We start from the raw sequence: 19,072 nt of genomic DNA on the forward strand, positions 1-19,072 counted from the left end.
AATTAGAAAATAACCGATGAAACAGAAGACATGGAGCAACTGGAACTCCTCTCAATTTCTTATGAGGGGATAAAATAATACAACTGTAACTTTGCTATCCTGAGGAAAAGAAAATGAAAAAAATTAATAAAAAAAGATACATCTACATTGAAAAGCAGCTTGGCATTTCTTATCAGGTAAAATGTACAGGTTCCCTGACCCTCATCCTAAGTATTTGCCTAAGGAAAATAAAAACATATACCTATGTAACAACTTCTCCATGAATGTTTATAGACTGATTCATAATACCCACAAACAACCAAATGTCTGTCAACATAACTGTTGGATAAACAAATTGGTATATATCCACACAGTGGAATATCATTCATCAATAAAAAGGAAACGACTAGTGACACCAGTAACTTAGATAAATCCCAAAACACTGCGCTGAGTGAAAGAGGCCAGATGTAGGACCACAGACCAAATGATTCCACTTCTATACAACTCCAGAAGTGACAAAGAGCAGAACAGCAGTTGCTGGGTACTGGGATCAGAAGGGAACTTTTGAGGTGATAGAAATGTTCTACATCTTGACTGCGAAGGTGGCCACGCTATCACACTGCACACTTGAAATGAGTGCATTTCATTGTATGTGTGTATGTATGTATTTATTTTTAGACAGTCTCGCTCTGTTGCCCAGGCTGGAGTGCAGTGGCGCGATCTTGGCTCACTGTACCTCCTGGGTTCAAGTAATTCTCCTGCGTCAGCCTCCTGAGTAGCTGGGATTACAGGCGCCTGTCATTACACCAGCTAATTTTTGTATTTTTAGTAGAGACGGGGTTTCACCATGTTGGCCAGGCTGGTCTCGAACTCCTGACCTCAGGTGATCCGCCTGCCCTCGGCCTCCCAAAATGGTGGGATTACAGGCGTGAGCCACCGTGCCTGGCCCAATTCAAACTTTTTTACTCTTGGGGTGCATAAGCAAAAGTAGTTTGGAGACCACTGACGTAGACCCGTCTGCCTGCTGTGCAAAGGACGTTAGGTGGAGGTGTGAGTGCACTGAGGTGACAGAGACAGGTGGCTTGGACTAGGTGACAGTGGCTGAAGGGTAAGTGGGCGAATTTGGGATACATTCTGGAGGCTGCTGGCTCACTATGACTTACTGACAGCCTGGCTATTGGGTGTGAAAGAAAGAAGGGAACCCAGGCTGAGTTGTGCATTATGGCTGTATGAGTCCATTTTCACACTGCTATAAAGAAATACCTGGGCCAGGCGTGGTGGCTCATGCCTCTAATCCCAACACTTTGGGAGGCGGAGGCGGATGCATCACCCGAGGTCAGGAGATCGAGATCAGCTTGGCCAACACGGCGAAACTCTGCCTCTACTAGAAATACAAAAATTAATTGGGCATGGTGGCAGGCGCCTGTAATCCCAGGGAGGCTGAGGGAGGAGAATCGCTTGAACCCAGGAGGAGGAGGTTGCAGCGAGCCAAGATTATGCCACTGCACTCCAGCTTGGGCGATGGTGAGACTCCATCTCAAAAAAAACAAAAAAGAAATACCTGAGACTGGGTAATTTATAAAGCAAAGGGGTTTAATGGAATCACAGTTCCACATGGCTGGGGAGGCCTCAGGAAACAGTCATGGCGGAAGCTGAAGGAGAAGCAAGCACCTTCTTCACAAAGTGGCAGGAGAGAGATGAGCGAAGGTGGAACTTCCAAACACTTATAAAACCATCGGATCTTGTGAGAACTCACTCACTATCATGAAAACAGCCACGGGGAAACTGCCCCCATGATCCAATCACCTCCCTCGACATGTGGAGATTACAATTTGAGGTGAGATTTGGGTGGGGACACAGAGCCAAACCATATCAGTGGCCAAAGCACCTGCGTGAATGGTGATGTCACTGACTATCTTGGGAGCACGTGGGGGGAACTGATCATTCTCTTTTGGTCATGTGGAGTTTTAGATAGGGAGGGAATGTAAATGAAAAGGAAAAGGCTAAGAATAACGTCCTGGCATACTCCGACATTTAGAGCCCTGGCAGAGGAAGAGGAGAAGGCCACAAAAGTCTAAGGAGGAAGAGTGTAAATAGGTGAAGAAGTGATTCAGCAGGCAGTCACCTCCCAGGGGAGTTCTGCTGTGATGGGGAGTAGCGAAGTGGCCAGAAACCAGAAGGTATCGGTCATGTATTTTCCTAGTAAATATGATGTGTGTTAGAGATCAGGGCAGAAAGAAGGAATGAAACAGCATATCTGGGGTGCGCAGTGGGATCTAAGGTCGGGGCCAGTCTAGGGCTTGTTTATATGTTATCGTCAACTAAGTCGCTCTGGGACTTTAATGCAAACATTTTGCTTTGAGTTCTTCGGATCACTCTGAAGGAAGTGCTGGTGTGCCCTGATAAAGCCCAACAGCCTTGGTGCAGAGAGGTCCTGTGAGAAGAAAGGACACATGGCTGGATCTCAGAAGAGCTGCAGAGGCCTGCAGGAGGCTTTTGGATTTGGCTGGGGGCGTGGAGAGGGCGCAGGGTGGCGAGGAGACTGCTGGTGGTGAACTGCTTTTCTTGTAGGTTGTGAGGGCTGAAAAAGCCAATCTTAATAGACACGAGGCTCATGTTTGCACAGTGCGCTCTGCGGGCGACGGGGGCTGTCCCCTGCCACCAGTCTGAGGATGAATGTCCCCCTTGTGAGCACCGTCCCCGCGATGACATCACAGTGCGGCAGACGCTACTTTTCGCCAGGGCACTCTAGGCTAATGTAATCATACGATTACATAATTAACCCAGCTGTCTCATTAAGAAAATCAACTGGAATTCAGGGCATAATTAGTCATACGGCAATTAGCATGCTGATGAGCGACTGATGAAAAGCTGTCTAGATACCCGGCGTGCCAGGACCACCCTGGTCACGGCAAAGCGGGGCACAAACGACGCACCTCTCCACTCTCCATGCAAGCACACCGAGGAGGAGTCCCCAAGTCACATCCAGGGTGTTCTCACTCTAGTGCTGTGTCGAGGGACCAGGGGAGGATGGATGGAGAAGGGAAAGCCTTGGGAAGGACGGCAGCCGGCAAAACCTGGCGGCAACAGGCCTAACGCCCATCTTGTCATGCCCGCTTGTCTTTAGAACAGTGGTGGCCGATTCCTCAGCCTGCAAACATACAGCGTCCTACATGGAGAGGCGGATTGAGCCCCAGGTTTGTGAACCTGGCCGAGGAAGGTAGGGACGCTGCTTCCATGCCTGGTTTCCAATTTCCCTAATGCCGGGGCCTGAGTGTAACTGGGACAGAGCATACAGCCTCGTCCCCCGAGGCTGTTTCAGGACCAGCTTAGGGCCAGGGACCTGTATCCTGGACAGGAGTCAGCACATTATCCGCCACCCACAGGGCTTTGTTCTTCCAGACCCAGTTCCTCTTTCTGTCCTGTTTTGTTTGGGGCCTGTGATTACTTCTTAATCACATGAATGAAAATGTTTTATGAAGGCAAACTGAGGATTTGTAAAGGGATCCTGCATGTCTCCTGCTACTGAAGTTACAGGGAGCTCTCTGGAGGGGCCCTGGGTCCCGGGTCTTGTTTGCCAACACCAGGAGACCTGGAATACATGGACTGGAGTCACCGTACAGAATCAGGCTGCAACGGCCACATTTCTATCACCTTCGAGAAGGCTACCAAGTGGCACATTGATGAACATCTTGGTATGAAAACCAGGGGCTATTTCTAATGAAATCATAAGATTTTGTCATTTTTTTTTTTTTTGAGACAGAGTCTCACTCTGTTGCCCAGGCTAAAGTGCAGTGGCATGATCTAGGCTCACTGCCACCTCCGCCTCCCAGGTTCAAGCGATTCTCGTGACTCAGCATCCCGAGTAGCTGAGATTATAGGTGCACGCCACCACGCTCGGCCAATTTTTCTATTTTTAGTAGAGACGGGGTTTCACCATGTTTGTCACATTGGTCTTGAACTCCTGACCTCAGGTGATCCGCCTGCCTCGGCCTCCCAAAGTGCTGGCATTATAGGCGTGAGTCACCATGCCAGGCTGATTTCTTCACCTTTTTTTCCAGGAGTCTTAATGTGGGATCTTTGAGTGAGGGGCAGGCAGTGGAGAAAGAAGTATAAAAGAACAGTGTTTTCTAATTTTAACCTGTAATGTGTCCTCACTTGAAAGTAGCAGGCACCAAGAACCAGACTGCTATTTTATTCTCCTGGAGGAGCATTAAAAAGCAGTTCTCAAAAACGATGACATTCCATTTTATTTCTAGATTCTCAGATGCTAGGCCGACAAGGATAGTCACCAGGAGAGATGGTTTTCCTACATCCAAAATGAAAACTCTCCCAGGGGGAGGACCTCAGAGCACGGGCATTTGGGAGCAGGCTCTGAGAATGGAATGGCCTACAAATGCACTCTTTCCAGCCAGCTCTCTTTTAGGACTTCCGAAAAACCTACATCTACTTTTCACAAAGGCAGACCAGTTAACCTATGGAAATAAAGGGAGACGAGTCAGTCACGAAACAGCGACTTCTAGCAGTGTTTCATGAGTCAATGAATATTTTATATCACTGGTAATGTGCTTCCTAAGATTTAAATCTTAAAATAAACCCTTCCAGGCACTGCCTTTATGTTTGAAGGGTTTGTGTCTGTAGGAACTAAACTGCATCTCAGCAAGCAGTAAAATACGGTTCTGATAGCAGGTCATAGACAGAGGCAAGGACAACTTGCAAAGAGATGCTTCCAGTGAACTTTGCAACCAAAGCACAGAAGTTCTGGAGTGCCTAGTCTTTTTCTTCTACCTAGGAACTCTTTAAAATACACCATTACTAGGCTGCGTGTGGTGGCTCACGCCTGTAATCTCAGCACTTTGGGAGGCCGAGGCGGGAGGATTGCTTGAGCCTAGGAGTTTGAGACCAGCCTTGGCAACATGGCAAGACCCCATCTCTACAAAAAATTTAAAAATTAGCCAGGTGTGGTGGCGTGTGCCTGTAGTTCCTGCTACTCAGGAGGCTGAGGCAGGGGGATCACTTGAGCTAGGAGGCGGTTAAGTGAGCTATGATGGTACCAGTGCACTCCAGGTTGGGCAACAGAGACCCCGCTGCTAAAAAATAAAAAACAAACAAAAACCCCCCAAAACATTACTAAGATGTTTCTGGAACAGAGAAGTCACACTTGTGTTTTACCCTACAACTAGTTGACTAAGTTCTTATCTGCAATACATTAATAAGGCCTATTCAGAAACTAAGATTGCAAGTTGAATATTTTACTAATTTATGCTCTCCGCCATTGTAGAAATAAATACATACTCATTGTAAAAAAAAAAAAATGAAAAGTATCAAGAAGCAAGAGCAAGTCACCCACACAAGGTTAATTACTGACGAATTATGCATACTGTCATAATTTTGCTTAGAACTCAGTAAAATTCCAGCTATGCAAGAGCCTGTTAGAAGCGGTCATTCCAGAATATTCCCAGCTATCTGAGAGGGTCACATTTTAAGAGCAGAGACATTTCTCATTTCATTACAGTAAGGGACAGAAGCTGCCTATTTTACTTGTTTATTTTTTTCTTAAAGAGATGGGAGGGTCTTGCTATGTTGCCAGGCTGGTCTTGAACTAGAGACAGAGGCTGCATATTTTACTTGTTTATCTTTTTTTTTTTTTTTAAAGAGATGGGGGGGGGGGTCTTGCTATGTTGCCCAGGCTGGTCTCGAACTCCTGGCCTCAAATACCTCTCCTGCCTCAGCCTCCCAAAGTACAGTGATTATAGGAGTAAGCCACTGCGCCCGATCCCCAGAGTCATTATTCACAGTCCCTCTGACTACTTCAGTGTCTCTGTCTGGCTGCTGCAGGGCTTGGCTGCTGCTGGGTCCTTCTCCTCTTCTGTTCACTAAGCCCCATTGACCCGACATTCTCCCCACCTGCTGGTCTCCTTCCCGTCCCAGCTCCTCCCTGCTGCTGCTTTCTCTGGTCAGAAAACTGCTACCTGTGGCTTCTTCTCCTGGCCCCAGTTGGTGCCACCTGAGGGCAGCTGCCTCTGTCCTGCTTGATTCACCTTATTCTATACTCTCATTGCCCAGTGGGCTTTGCTTATCGCACCTAAAATTCAGTTATTTGTGCAATTACTTTTTCTTCTTCTTTTTTCTAATTTTTTTTTTTTTTTTAATTTGACAGGGTCCCACTCTGTCACCCAGGCTGAAGTGCAGTGGCGTGATCTCGGCTCACTGCAGCCTTGACCTCCTGGGCTCAGGTGATCCACCCACCGCAGCCTCCTGAGCAGCTGGGACTACAGGCGAACGCCACCATGCCCAGCTAACTTTTGTATCTTTTGTAGAGACGGGGTTTTACCGTGTTGCCCAGGCTGGTCTTCAACCCCTGGGCTCAAGTAATTCAGGTAATTCAGCCACCTCAGCCTCCCAAAGTGCTGGGATTACAGGTATGAGCCACTGCACCCGGTCGCAATTACTTTTTAATGCCCATATTCCCACCAGGCTCTATAGTCTGAGGGCAGGAACTGAGCTGGCTGTTGTATCGCTGGGGCTCAGCCTGGTTCTTGATGCCCTGGGGGTGTGGTGTGGGGCATGAGGGGTGCTGGGGTCTCAGTCATTGACCCGAGTAATACCCAGGAAGACAAGTCTGATAATACTCGCGAAACTGACTAAGAAATAAGAAGCGATCTGGTGGCAAATGAAAAGAACAAACACCAAGGTCTGAACTATCAAACCTACTCAGAGGTACATGAGGACCATGAGGGTTCAATGCTACTGTATTGCTAAATGCTTATTTGGTGTCTTTTTTTTTTAATTTTATTTATTTTTTAGACAGTCTTGCTCTGTCACCCAGGCTGGAGTACAGTAGTACAATCTCGGATCACTGCAACCTCCACCTCTTGGGTTCAACCGACTGTCCTGCCACAGCCTCCCAAGTAGCTGGGATTACAGGTGCCCACCACCACGCCCACCTAATGTCTTGTATTTTTTTAGTAGAGACGAGGTTTCACCATGTTGGCCAGGCTAGTTGCAAAGTCCTGATCTCAGGTGATCTGCCCGCTTTGGCCTCCCAAAGTGCTGGGGTTACAGGCGTGAAAGGCGTGAACCACCATGCCTGGCCTTTGTGTCTTTAATGTGAAGGAAATTATAGAAGGTGGAAGATGAAGAAGAGGGAGGAGCCAGAACACCAAGGGAGAAGTGGGGCAGGTGGGGATGGTGGGGGATAAGCTGGGGTGGAGGGAGATCCTACCCTGTGTGCTGGGCTTGGGGCGCCGGCGGGACGTCTGGTAAACCAAACACAGATCCCAGACACCAAGGGCCGGCCCCAAAGCCGAAGTCCTCAGATGCACATGTGCTGGTTTGGGCAACTCCGAATGCTAAGTGCTGTGTAAATGTCTATGCAGGCATGTAAATCTTTATAGAATGACACCAAAGTAAAATGAGAGTTCAGACAGCTATTAAACTGCTACAACTCAATAAAAGATACATTCTGTTCTCCTGCAATTGAGTTGTCTTAGTGCTCTGCAGTGCTCGCCCTCACTGGGAAGCTTCAACCTCGGGAGGGTGGTTCAGTGGGAACAGTAGGAGCCTGACACCAAAAAAACACTCAGCATTTTGAAGAAATAATTTGATTCATTAATTTCTGCATTCATTTAGCAATATTTATGGAGTTTCTGCCACATGGCAGGCACTGGGGTGGATACAAAGGAAATAGGGACAAAACCGCACTGAACCAGTCTCTCGGCCAAACAGTTACCAAGGAATTATGATGAAGTGAATGGCAGGGTCCCCGGCCAGGGTGTGTGTGTGCATGGGAAGGGTCCCCTAAACCAGCTGGGGAGGCCAGGAAGACCTCTCTGTCAGGAAGTGGCATCTCAACAGGTTAATCCAGAGGGGTCGGTGGCGATTAGCCAGGAAGAGTCTGGCTGCCCTGTAAGCACTTAGACTCATGCCAACGTGAACTGCAGACTGTAGGGCAGGAGTTTGGGTGAAGGCAAGTGGCTGGAATTGAGACACATCCTAGAGGTCGGATGGCCAGAGTTGGTGACAAAATGTTCAGAACACAAGCCAGGCATGGTGCTCACGCCTGTAATCCCAGCACTTTTGGAGGCTGAGGGGGGCGGATCATCTGAGGTCAGGAGTTCGAGACCAGCCCGGCCAACATGGTGAAAACTCATCTCTACTAAAAATACAAAAATTAGCCAGGTGTGGTGGCGCACGCCTATAATCCCAGCTACTTGGGAGGCTGAGGCACGAGAATCGCTTGAACCCAGAAGGCAGAGGTTGCAGTGTGCGGAGATCACACCATTGCACTCGAGCCCAGGTGACAGAGCGAGACCCCATCTCAAGAAAAACAAAAAGCTCAGAACATGAGCAGTAAGGTGGGAGGTGATGCTACCCGCCAAAAGAAGGCAGGCAGTAAGAAGACGGCTTCTGCCGGACACATCAGGTGGGTGCCCACCAGCCATCCCAGCGGGAAAGTCCAGGCGGCAGTCAGATATGCAAGCTGGCACTCAGGAGTGAGACCTGGACCAGGGACAAAGCTCTGAGAGTCACCAGTGCAACCCTTGGTGAACTCCGCTGCTGAGGACTCAGTGGGAGTGGCGGGAATTTGGGTCCATTGACTCCTTCAGTCATTCACTATGTCCCACCTGTTGCGTGCCAGGCACTGGGCAGAGAGCCACAATGCAAAGCCCTATCCTCACGGAGCTGTCACTCTAATGAGACCCAGAGATAAGCAACAAGGAAATGCACAAATAAATAAAACTTCAGGAAGGGGAAGCAGGTGGGAGCTGGTGTGGTCAGGTGCCTGTCACTCCTGGGCTGGGTGGGACTCTGGCTCCGCTGTTCCTGGGGCCAGCTTGGTGGCTCTCCCTGTGATCCAGGAGCAGGGCTGTGTGGCATATAGCTGGAATGCCTGTTGCATTATTCCCAAGGGCTTCCACCCTTTTCCTGTGACAGTGTGAGTTGCTGTCTCTTGCAACTAGCAGAACTTACTGCACCCTACTAACGTTTCTGGATTCCACTGGATTAAGGCCTGAAGTATGCAGACAGTTAAGGCACCCCGACTCCCCTCGACTGAGTGACTGTCAGTAAATGCATCATTGCTATTGACCGGGCCCTTCCTGTAAGCCTCAGCCACAGAATGATTGCATCTGAGCAATAATCAGACTTCAAAACACAGAGAGAGTGCTCCGAGCACCATTCCTGCTTTGCAAGTAACTTGTTAGATCTGGCAGATCACAGCATTTGTAAGAAATACCTGGGAGGCGGTGGGTGAAAGGGATCTATGTGGAATGTAGATGTATTCTGATTGACTTTTAGTATTACAGAAAACATCAAACATTCTTTGCTCCCACCATCCATCAATTTAAACTGCAAACTTCAATTATCTGGCCAGAAATAAAAATTGTGAAGAATATTACCAATATAGGAAAATGCTTACGGTAATAATAAGAATCATAATATTAAGTGAGAAAGGCAGAATATGAATATATACCCATGCTATGATCAAAATTCTATAAAATTTGTACATGTACATGGACAAGGTTGGCTCAGGTAAAGAGGAAACGTTGATGAGAAAAACGGTCTTTTTTCTATGGGAAATTAACACAGAACGTAACTGCAGAGAAAGAAACCTAGCAATGTTTTAAAGTGACTGCCCAGTTGGAAAATTTCACTAGGGAAAAATTGAGGTACAAATTTGACTTTTTGAAAAGAGATTATAGGTTATTTAGAAAACAGCAGCTAGGCTGGGCATGGTGGCTCACGCCTGTAATCCTAGCGCTTTGGGAGGCTGAGGCAGGCTGATCACCTGAGGTCAGGAGTTCGAGACCAGCCTGGCCAACATGGCGAAACCCCATCTCTAATAAAGTACAAAAATTAGCTGGGTGTCATGACGGGTGCCTGTAATCACAGCTATGTGGGAGGCTGAGGCAGGAGAATTGCTTGAACCTGGGAGGCGAAGGTTGCAGTGAGCCAAGATCGCGTCACTGCACTCCAGCCTCTTTGACAGAGTGCGACTCTGTCTCAGGAAAAAAAAAAAAAAAAAAAAGAAAAGAGATTACATATTATTTAGAAAACAGCAGCTAAACAGTCTTTGGGTCTCTGGCAAAGATGAAGTGAGCCAGTCTTCTTTCGACTAAATCACCAACTGGACAAAGTTCTCAGCTGGAAAACACTCCCCTTCTGGGATCCTGCTCCCAGAAGTGGTAGCAAGAACTTCTTGGAATAGAATGGAGCAGAACCTTCCTGAGCCTGAGGAACCAACAAAAAGTCAAAGAATGAACTCTTTCGAAACACAAAATAAAATTTCTCAAAGCCCAGGTCATGCTTTTTCTGTAAATTCTTTATCCCTGCGTCAGTATGGACATGACATAGTCCAGAGAGAAAATTCTCAGTCACTACCTTATGCACAAGAAAATGCCAGTGATGCCTGCCAGGCTGCTGACGCCCAAGGGACAGTGCTCTTGAGGCAGGAAAATAGAGTCTGCAGGCAGGGAACCAAAGGCCGATTCACCCTGACTTCCTAGAACTAAATCGAAGGAAAAACCCCCACTTTCCACGCCTAAGTAACAAAAGGACCAGCGTCTACTTCCTTTGCAAACCCCCACCTTTTCTGCCCTGCAGATGGGAAATTGAAAGTACCTTTGATTAGTTGCTTTCTGCAACCAATCAGATGTTTGCAGAGAAGCGTAACTTTGTAACTTCAGCCTCTGATTGGTTGCAACCAACCAGACTGATTGCAGGGCCAAGTCTTCGTTCGCATAGAAGTACAACTTTGTAACTTCAATTTAGCCTCTGATTGGTTACTTTCCGCAACCAATCAAGATGTTTGCATAGGAGTGTGACCTTTATAACTTCACTTCAGCCTCTGGTTGGTTGCTTTCTGCAACTGATCAGACTGAATGAGGGCCAGCACTTCATTTACATGGGGTGAACACCAATTGCCAATGGGAAACCTCCAGGGGATATTTGGACCCGAGAAGAATCTGTATCTGGGCCCTTGAGCGGCTGCTCAGCCCACTCTCACCCTGTGGAGTGTACTTTCATTTTCAGTAAATATCTGCTTTTGTTGCTTCATTCTTTCCTTGCTTTGTGCATTTTGTCCAATTCATTGCTCAAAACGCCAAGAACCTGGACACCCTCCAGTGGTAACACTCTGATCCATTTTACTGTGAAGGAGCCTCCTCGTGAAGCTCAGTCAGGTTCTTCAGGGAACTCCTAGTCAGATACAAACTCTCACAGAAAACCAAAAGGCTAGAATTTGGAACTAATAACTAGATAAGCTCCTAAGACAGCAAAAGTTTAGAACAAAGCAAACCATTCTCTACGATTAGGCTGTTCCCTGACCCTGTTCCATTTTACAGATGAGAACACTGAAGTCCAGAGAGGAAAAGGAATGTCATCCAGGGAAGGAGAATCTGGGTCTCCTCATTCCCTGTCCGAAGTGCTTTCTGCCATCCTGTGTTTGGTGTGACCTCTATTAATCCCAGCTCCAAGAGGGGACAGCAAAGCCCGTGGTAGACCTGAATCAGAACACAAGTACAGGTACAAAGGAGACCTGAGTCTGCCTCGCTCTGTTAATGTAGCTCTAATGATGTCAATGATATTCAGAGAATTGCTAACAAGGGCAAGTGCACAACTGTAATGGGTGGGGAGGGGAGGGTGGTGGTAATTCCAATTCTTTGCTTGGCAGAAAAAGGCATCAAGTGACTTTCCTAATTTTCTGATCAGCATCTCTCCAGGGCTGAGCTGGGCCCCACATAGTTATGTCCATCATCTTACTCCAGATTCTAAGGCAATCGAGGACCCACAAACAGGATCAGAGAGTTCAAGGCACTCTACCTGCCTTCTCACTTTTCCAGAATAAAGAATCGGAAGCCATCACCTCTCTTAGAATGCCTCACAAACATATTTAAATTTTAATTCTTCAATCCCTCTAAAAGAAGAAACAGGGCCAGGCGTGGTGGCTCCTGCATGTAACCTCACAGCACTTTAGGAGGCTGAGGTGGGAGGATAGCTTGAGCCCAGGAGTTCGAGACCAGCCTGGGCAATAAAGTGAGACCTCATCGCACTCATTGTACAAAAAATACAAAAATTAGCTGAGTGTGGTGGCACGTACCTCCCAGCCACTTGGGAGGTTGAGGTGGGAGGATCGCTTGAGCCCGGGAGGTGCAGGTTGCAGTGAGCGGAGATTGTGCCACTGCACTCCAGCCTGGGCGACAGAGTGAGACCCTGTCTCAAAAATAAATAAATAAAATTAGAAAAAAAAAAAAAAAGAAACAACTGATATACTTGGTTGTAGCTGCAAGGATTATCAGTTACCCTCTGCCCATAACCCTTAAGTGAAGGGCTTGTCCAGGGGCCACTGATCTTGGATGACCTGGCAGGGGAGCGGGACACTCCAGGTGTCTTAGTAGGGCCATTCCTAAAGTCTTAAAGGTGGCATTGGGCAGTATGAGGGACTTCCACACAGCATACACACATCAGGTCTGCATCTTCTCTGCAGTACGTGCAGGGTTTTATGCTGTAGCCCCAGAGATTTGGATCTCTGCTTTTACGAAGTCATCCCCTAGAGATTACGTGAGTACTTCAACAAGTGCATCCAATTTCCCTCCGTACCCAAAGTCTGGGTTGTGAAGAATTCATGTGTCCTGCACTCCCTGGTTTCTTGGGGGGAAGTTGCCACTGATGGTATATTTATTTTCCTTAGGAAAGCCAAGAAGAATGAGCCAAAAACCCACCGACTCACCAGACACAACGCCCCCTACTGGTGGGCCATTACTGCCGGGGCTTACCTGGGACGTCAATCAATCTTTTGTAGACATTCAAGAAAGCTGCTTCAGCTTCCTTGCTTCTTTTACTCAGTGCATCAATCTGAAAGGGAAGGAAAGAAAGAAAAGAAAAACAAAGAGCTCAACATTTGTCAAGAGGTAATTTACAAAGCATTACACATCTAGTGAATTCCCGTAGCAAGGGAGATGCTTGACAACTGGGCTTCAGCCTCTTAGAGGAAATGCCTGCAAACACAAAAGGACCCTGTTCATGAAGGTAAACAAGGGAGGAGCAGAGATTTGGGAGTATGGAGCCATTCACTATACAGCAGGGAACACTGGGTGGGTCTTCCATAGAGAATGGTCTGGCGTGCCCTTCCTGGTCTTTTGTCTTCTCCAAATGCTGACTTAAGAGCTGGCCATGTGCTAGACACTGCTGGGGATCAGAGGTGGGTGGGAAGAGACAGTTCCTACCCCCAGAAGCTCAGGGTCTAGGAGGGAAACAGGTATGTAATTAACAAGTAATTAAATCCCTGGGGACATGGAGAAGGGAACTTCAGGCAGTAAAGTTGTGACCTTAGAGCAGAGTCTTAAAAAGCATTTCACCCAGGTGGACGGGTAAGATGCTGCATGTAAATGGACGAACACATTCAAATCCCGGGAGCAAAGAATTTCATAAAATTCTCCTTTTTTTGAGACAGAGTCTTGCTCTGTCACCCACACTGGAGTGCAGTAGCACGATCTCAGCTCACTGCAACCTCTGCCTCCCAGGTTCAAGCGATTCTTGCCCTCAGCCTCCCAAGTAGCTGGAATTACAGGTGCCTACCACCATGCCAGACTAATTTTTGTATTTTTAACAGAGACCAGGTTTTATCATGTTGGCCATGCTGGTCTCAAACTCCTGACCTCAGGTGATCTGCCCGCCTCAGCCTCCCAAAGTGCTGGGATTACAGGCGTGAGCCACTGCGTCTGGCCTATGTGTTCTGTTTTAAGACACTCATTTGCATGTCAGCTTGTGCTCTATTCCTGGAGTCCAGATTAAGAGTCCACCAACACGGCTACAACACACCATGGGGCATAGGGGACCCACGAGAGTCTGCCAGGTGGGAACGCGGATACATATGCAGGAGCTGTGGGTGACGCAGCTGGACAATCAAGTGGGGTGAGATTTTGAGGGGCACAAGGGTGCAGGGTGCAGGGAGACCCTCATCACCTGAGCAGCGGTCAGGGTGGAAAGAGCACAGGAGGGGGCAGGGAGGAAGAGACCCCTCGGACGTCACTGCTTTCATCCGAGTGAGATGCGCTGGGCAGTGGTTGTGGGTGTTGAGGAGGAGGAGGGGGTGGCTGGAGAGATCAGCGACACACACAGTTGACGGGAGGCCCAGAAGAACCAGGTGAATCGAGGATGGTCCCGGGGATTCCAGATTAGGCAACTGGCAAGGTTTTGCGATGGTGGCCAGGATTGGTTTGTTTTGTGAACTGACTAGCTGAGCCAGTTTCCTCTAGTGTAGACGTCTGTTCATCAACTATGCTGGACGCATATGCAAAGAGCCTGCCATGGTTGGACTGACTTGTTAGAATATTTAGCTTACCTACACACTTGCTGAGACAACAGATCGCACTGTACAGCCGAAACACGCAAGACTGCACATGTACCAATGTCATACTGGCTCAGGCAAAGGACAGGAAATTATATATTCCGTCTGTCCCCTCCTAGAACTATGCTGTCTCCGATGTTATTACAGAGGCAAAGGATGTGGTTTAATTACAGGGCCTCTCACCTGAGCCACCGGGCAGTTTGTTAAGGGCTGAGAGAGGTCTCCTGATTAAGGATGTGGGGCGCTCAGAACTGGGGGACGATGGCTAGCGGGAGCTGGGCCTAGAAAATCGAACGCATAGCAGCCTAGTGCAATGCAAGCATTTCCAACTTCTAACAAGCTGTGCACCAAGATTCCAATTTGAAGTCAATTGTTTGGAACTCAGACACATTTCCACCCCCCTCAACCCGATAAGATAAGGCTGTGATTCTGGGCCAGGTGTGGTGGCTCACGCCTGTAATCATAGCACTTTGGGAGCCAGAGACAGGAGGATGGCTTGAGCCCAGGAGTTCAAGACCAGCCTGGGCAAAATAATGAGCTATCTACAAATTAAAATTTAAAAATAAAAATTTTACAAAAAACAAAAAAATTAGCTGGGCGGGGTGGCAATGCACCTGTAATACCAGCTAATTGGGAGGCTGAGGTGGGAGGACTGCCTGAGCCTAGGAGTTCGAGGCTGCAGTGAGCTGTGTTCGTACAACTGCACTCCAGCCTGGGCAACACAGCGAGACCCTGTCTCAAATTAAACAACAACAACAACAAAAAAAAACAAGGTTGTGAATTTGGTGTTGAGTAGAGTTTCAGAACAATATGCAAGGACCTTTTTTTGAGATGGAGGCTCGCTCTGTTGCCCAGGCTGGAGTGCAGTGGCGCAGTCTCAGCTCACTGCAGCCTCCGCCTCCCGGGTTCAAACAATTCTCCTGCCTCAGCTTCCCAAGTAGCTGAGACTACAGGAGTGTGCTACCATGCCCAGCTAATTTTTTTTTTGTATTTTTAGTGGAGACGGGGTTTTGTCATGTTGGCCAGGCTGGTCTTGAACTCCTGACCTCAGGGGTCAGGCGAGATTACAGGCATGAGCCACCATGCCTTGCCTACAAGGACTATTAATATGACAAGACCATGCTTTGTTTTTAAAATAACCCCCTCCCCCATTATTAGCAACTCATGCTCATTGTGTGATCAGAAAAATATCAAAAATATAGAAAAAAAATTTAAAAGTATAATTAAAATCCTCCACTCACTGGCAGGAGTCAGACTATCAGGTCTTTATTTCTATTTTTTTTTCCTAATTATAAAAAAAAAAAATAGAGTTGTGATCAGGTGCGGTGGCTCACACCTGTAATCCCAGCACTTTGGGAGGCCGAGGTGGGCAGATCATGAGGTCAAGAGTTTAAGACCAGCCTGGTCAAGATGATGAAACCCCATCTCTACTAAAAATACAAAAATTAGCCGGGCATGGTGGCGTGCACCTGTAATCTCAGCTACTCAGGAGGCTGAGGCAGGAGAATTGCTTCACTTGTACTCCGGAGGTGGAGGCTGCAGTGAGCTGAGATCACACCACTGTACTCCAGCCTGGCAACAGAGCAAGACTCCGTCTCAAAAAAAAAAAAAAAAAAAAAAAGTTACATGAAATGCAGACACACAGGCAAACAAGAGACAGATGTATTATACATTAAGAGTGGTCTCAGACTGGGGGTGGGTGGGAAGGAGGGGCTGGTGGATGCCAACTGAAGGGTGTGGGATTTCCTTTTGGGGTGATGAAAACATTTTACTATTGTCTGTGGTGACAGCTGTGCAACTTTGTGAATATCCTAAAAGTCAATGAACTCCAGACTTTAAATGGGTGAATTATATGGTATGTGAATTATATCTCAATCAAGCTGCTTAAAACGCGTGTGTGTATGTACGTACTTGAAATCAGCCTATACGTAAGATAGTGTGTTGTGTTTTCTTTCCCTGTCGTATCATGTATCTTTCTCAATATCTATTACAAATTTTGGGAACTGTCTAAATGGCACTGTTTCAACTGTACCTAAGCCCACATATTATAGATGTATAGAGTAAGCAACGGATTTGGAGTTGCTTCTCCAGATGAATTGGAACGCTCCCTGGGGCTCTTCTAAGAGAGGCAGGTGGGTAGCAGAGTCTGTCCAGGAAGCTGGGCAGACGCCCTGGCTGCTGTCCGTACCGCTTGATGGCCACACAGAGGCTTCTCTTTCTGGCTTAGGATCTGCCTAGGGAGGGCCCCTCACTTCTGAGGTATTCCGACTCAGGGTAGCGGGTGGCTGCGTCTCCTGGAGGCAAGGGCTGGGATCTGGAAGGATCCTGAACTCTGTCCTCCTGTCTCCTGTTTGGGTTATTCCCCAGGATGTGGGGTTTGGTAATTTGCACGGCACACTTCGGGGCTATAATGGGATGAATTGTGTCTCTTGAAAGATGATGAAGTCCTGACCCCCAATACCTGTGAAGGTGACCTTATTTGGAGCTAGGGTCTCTGCAGGTGATCAAGGTAAGGCAAGGTCATTAGCCTGGGCCCTCGTCCAGTTGGATCCAATAAGGAGGAGAAACCTGGACACAGAAACAGACATGTAGACAGGTAGGATGTCACAGAGCGATGAAGAAGAGACTGGGCTGATGATCTCCAAGAAGAAGATGACCAGGAAACCACCAGAAGCTGGGACAGGGACACAGTAGATTCTCCCCTACAGCCAGCAGAAGGAACCAGCCCCTTGGACACCGGGGTTTTAAAACCACTCCACTGAGCCGGGCGTGGTGGCTGACACATGTAATCCCAGCACTTTGGGAGGCCAAGGCAGGTGGATCACAAGGTCAGGAGATGCAGACCAGCCTGGTCAACATGGTGAAACCCTGTCTCTACTAAAAATACAAAAATTAGCTGGGCATGGTGGCAGGCGCCTGTAATGCCAGCTACTCAGGAGGCTGAGACAGGAGAATTGCTTGAACCCAGGAGGCGGAGGTTGCAGTGAGCCGAGATCACGCCACTGCACTCCAGCCTGGCGACAGAGCGAGACTCCATCTCAGAACAAAACAACAAAAAAAAACCACTCCACGTGTATCCATGTCATTTTATCTAAACCGGCATAAAAACCAAAAACCCCAGTGTTCCTCCACTCATCAGAGCTGTATCACAGGGACCACGACTCTCAGTCCTCTCCCCGTGCCCTCTTCCACTAACACAGGGAAATTCCAGCCCAGTCCTGAGGAACACGGTCAGGCCGATGAGTTTAATGAATTCAGTATGCAAAGGGACCATGAGGTTTCTTAAAAGAGATGACTTAAAAGATCCTTTTCTAAATGATAAAGTCCCCTCCGCTCCGCAGACAAGAATGGGCCTCAAGGCTGGGCGCAGTGGCTCAGGCCTGTAATCCCAACAATTTAGGAAATGGAGGCAGGAGTTCAAGACCAGCCTGGGCAGCAGAGTGAGACCCTATCTCTACCAAAAATAAAAAATAGCTGGGCATGGTGGCATGCACCTGTAATCCCAGCACTTTGGGAAACTGAGGTGGGAGGAGGGCTTGAGCCTAGGAATTCAAGACCAGCTTGGGCAGCATAGTGAGACCCTATCTCTACAAAAAAATACAAATTATCCAGGCACGGTGATACACACCTGTAGTCCCAGCTACTCGGAGGCTGAGGTGGGAGGATCGCTTGGGCCCAGGGGTTCAAGGCTGGAGTGAGCTATGATTGAGCCACTGCACTCCAGCCTGGATGACCAAGTGAGACCCTGTCTTAAAAAAAAACAACCAGAATGACCCTGAAGTTGGAGTTTAGTCCATCCTCTCTCTGCAGCTCACCCAGTCTGTGGTAGGTTGTCCCTTCATGTGACTTCCCTGCTGCAGCCAGTGACTTCCTAGTTCCGTGCTTTGCTTACTTGGAACACCCTTCGCTAACCTCTCCGTCCACTCAAAACCTATCTATGCTGCAAGACCCAATGCACACACCACTTCCTCCAGACCTCGAGCTGGGTCCCTGGGCTGTTCTGAGTCTAGAGGGAGGGAGGGAGCCAGGGCTTTGACTGCCAGCCCCACCTCATCTGCACGAGGAGGGGACAGCAGCAGCCTCCAGGGGCTGGACGAGTCACTGACCTACCCTGGCAAGGGCCCCAGTACCAGACACAACACAGTGACTCTGCCACACAGAACAGCTTCCCCCCAGGTGTCCACATGGCTACCAGCCAGGAAGAGCATCCGTGGGAGGGAGGGAGGAAGGGACAGTGTCCTGCTCACCTTCATGCCCCCCACACACCCGCCTGACTCCCTGCAGGGAGCGCAGCCCATCCACTGCATGCCTTGGAGGTGCAAGCCAAGGCTTGGTAACACAGCTCCCTCTGAGAAGGGGAGGGATCTGTGAATGAGCAAACGTCTAAGGCGAGGTCTTAAGGCAAGAATTGCTGAAGAGAGAATCCTAGGCTAGAGTTCCAGCTCCCTCGTGCCTGCCTGCACCTTAGCTTGAGGTAGGTACCGTGCCCTTAAAACCATTTAGGGCCGGCACCGTTGCTCATGCCTGTAATCCCAGCACTTTGGGAGGCCAAGGTGGGAGAGTCGCTTGAGCCCAGGAGTTCAAGACCAACCTGGGCAACACAGCAAAACTCCATTTCACACACACTCTCACACAGACACAAAACCATCTGGAAGAAGCTAAACCAGGACGGATCTAGAGACGGTTAGACACTGGCCTGCGGCCTTGGGTAAAACCTGTCCTGCTCTGAGGGATCAGCCTCTT

At 48.3% G+C, this 19,072-nt stretch overlaps 1 protein-coding gene across 14 annotated transcripts in view; it reads right to left on the reverse strand.

The window, feature by feature from the left end:
• CUX1 (cut like homeobox 1) overlaps window positions 1-19,072 on the reverse strand; it is a 466,860-nt gene that overhangs the window by 199,899 nt on the left and 247,889 nt on the right. For all 14 annotated transcript variants that reach the window (XM_055392896.2, XM_055392897.2, XM_055392895.2 and 11 more), the window contains exon 4: window positions 12,756-12,834. In XM_055392896.2, coding sequence (XP_055248871.1) covers window positions 12,756-12,834 — 79 coding nt within the window. The remainder of the gene's footprint in view (window positions 1-12,755; window positions 12,835-19,072) is intronic.

This window comes from Gorilla gorilla, chromosome 6, assembly GCF_029281585.2.
Source record: "Gorilla gorilla gorilla isolate KB3781 chromosome 6, NHGRI_mGorGor1-v2.1_pri, whole genome shotgun sequence".
NCBI classification, from domain to species: domain Eukaryota; kingdom Metazoa; phylum Chordata; class Mammalia; order Primates; family Hominidae; genus Gorilla; species Gorilla gorilla.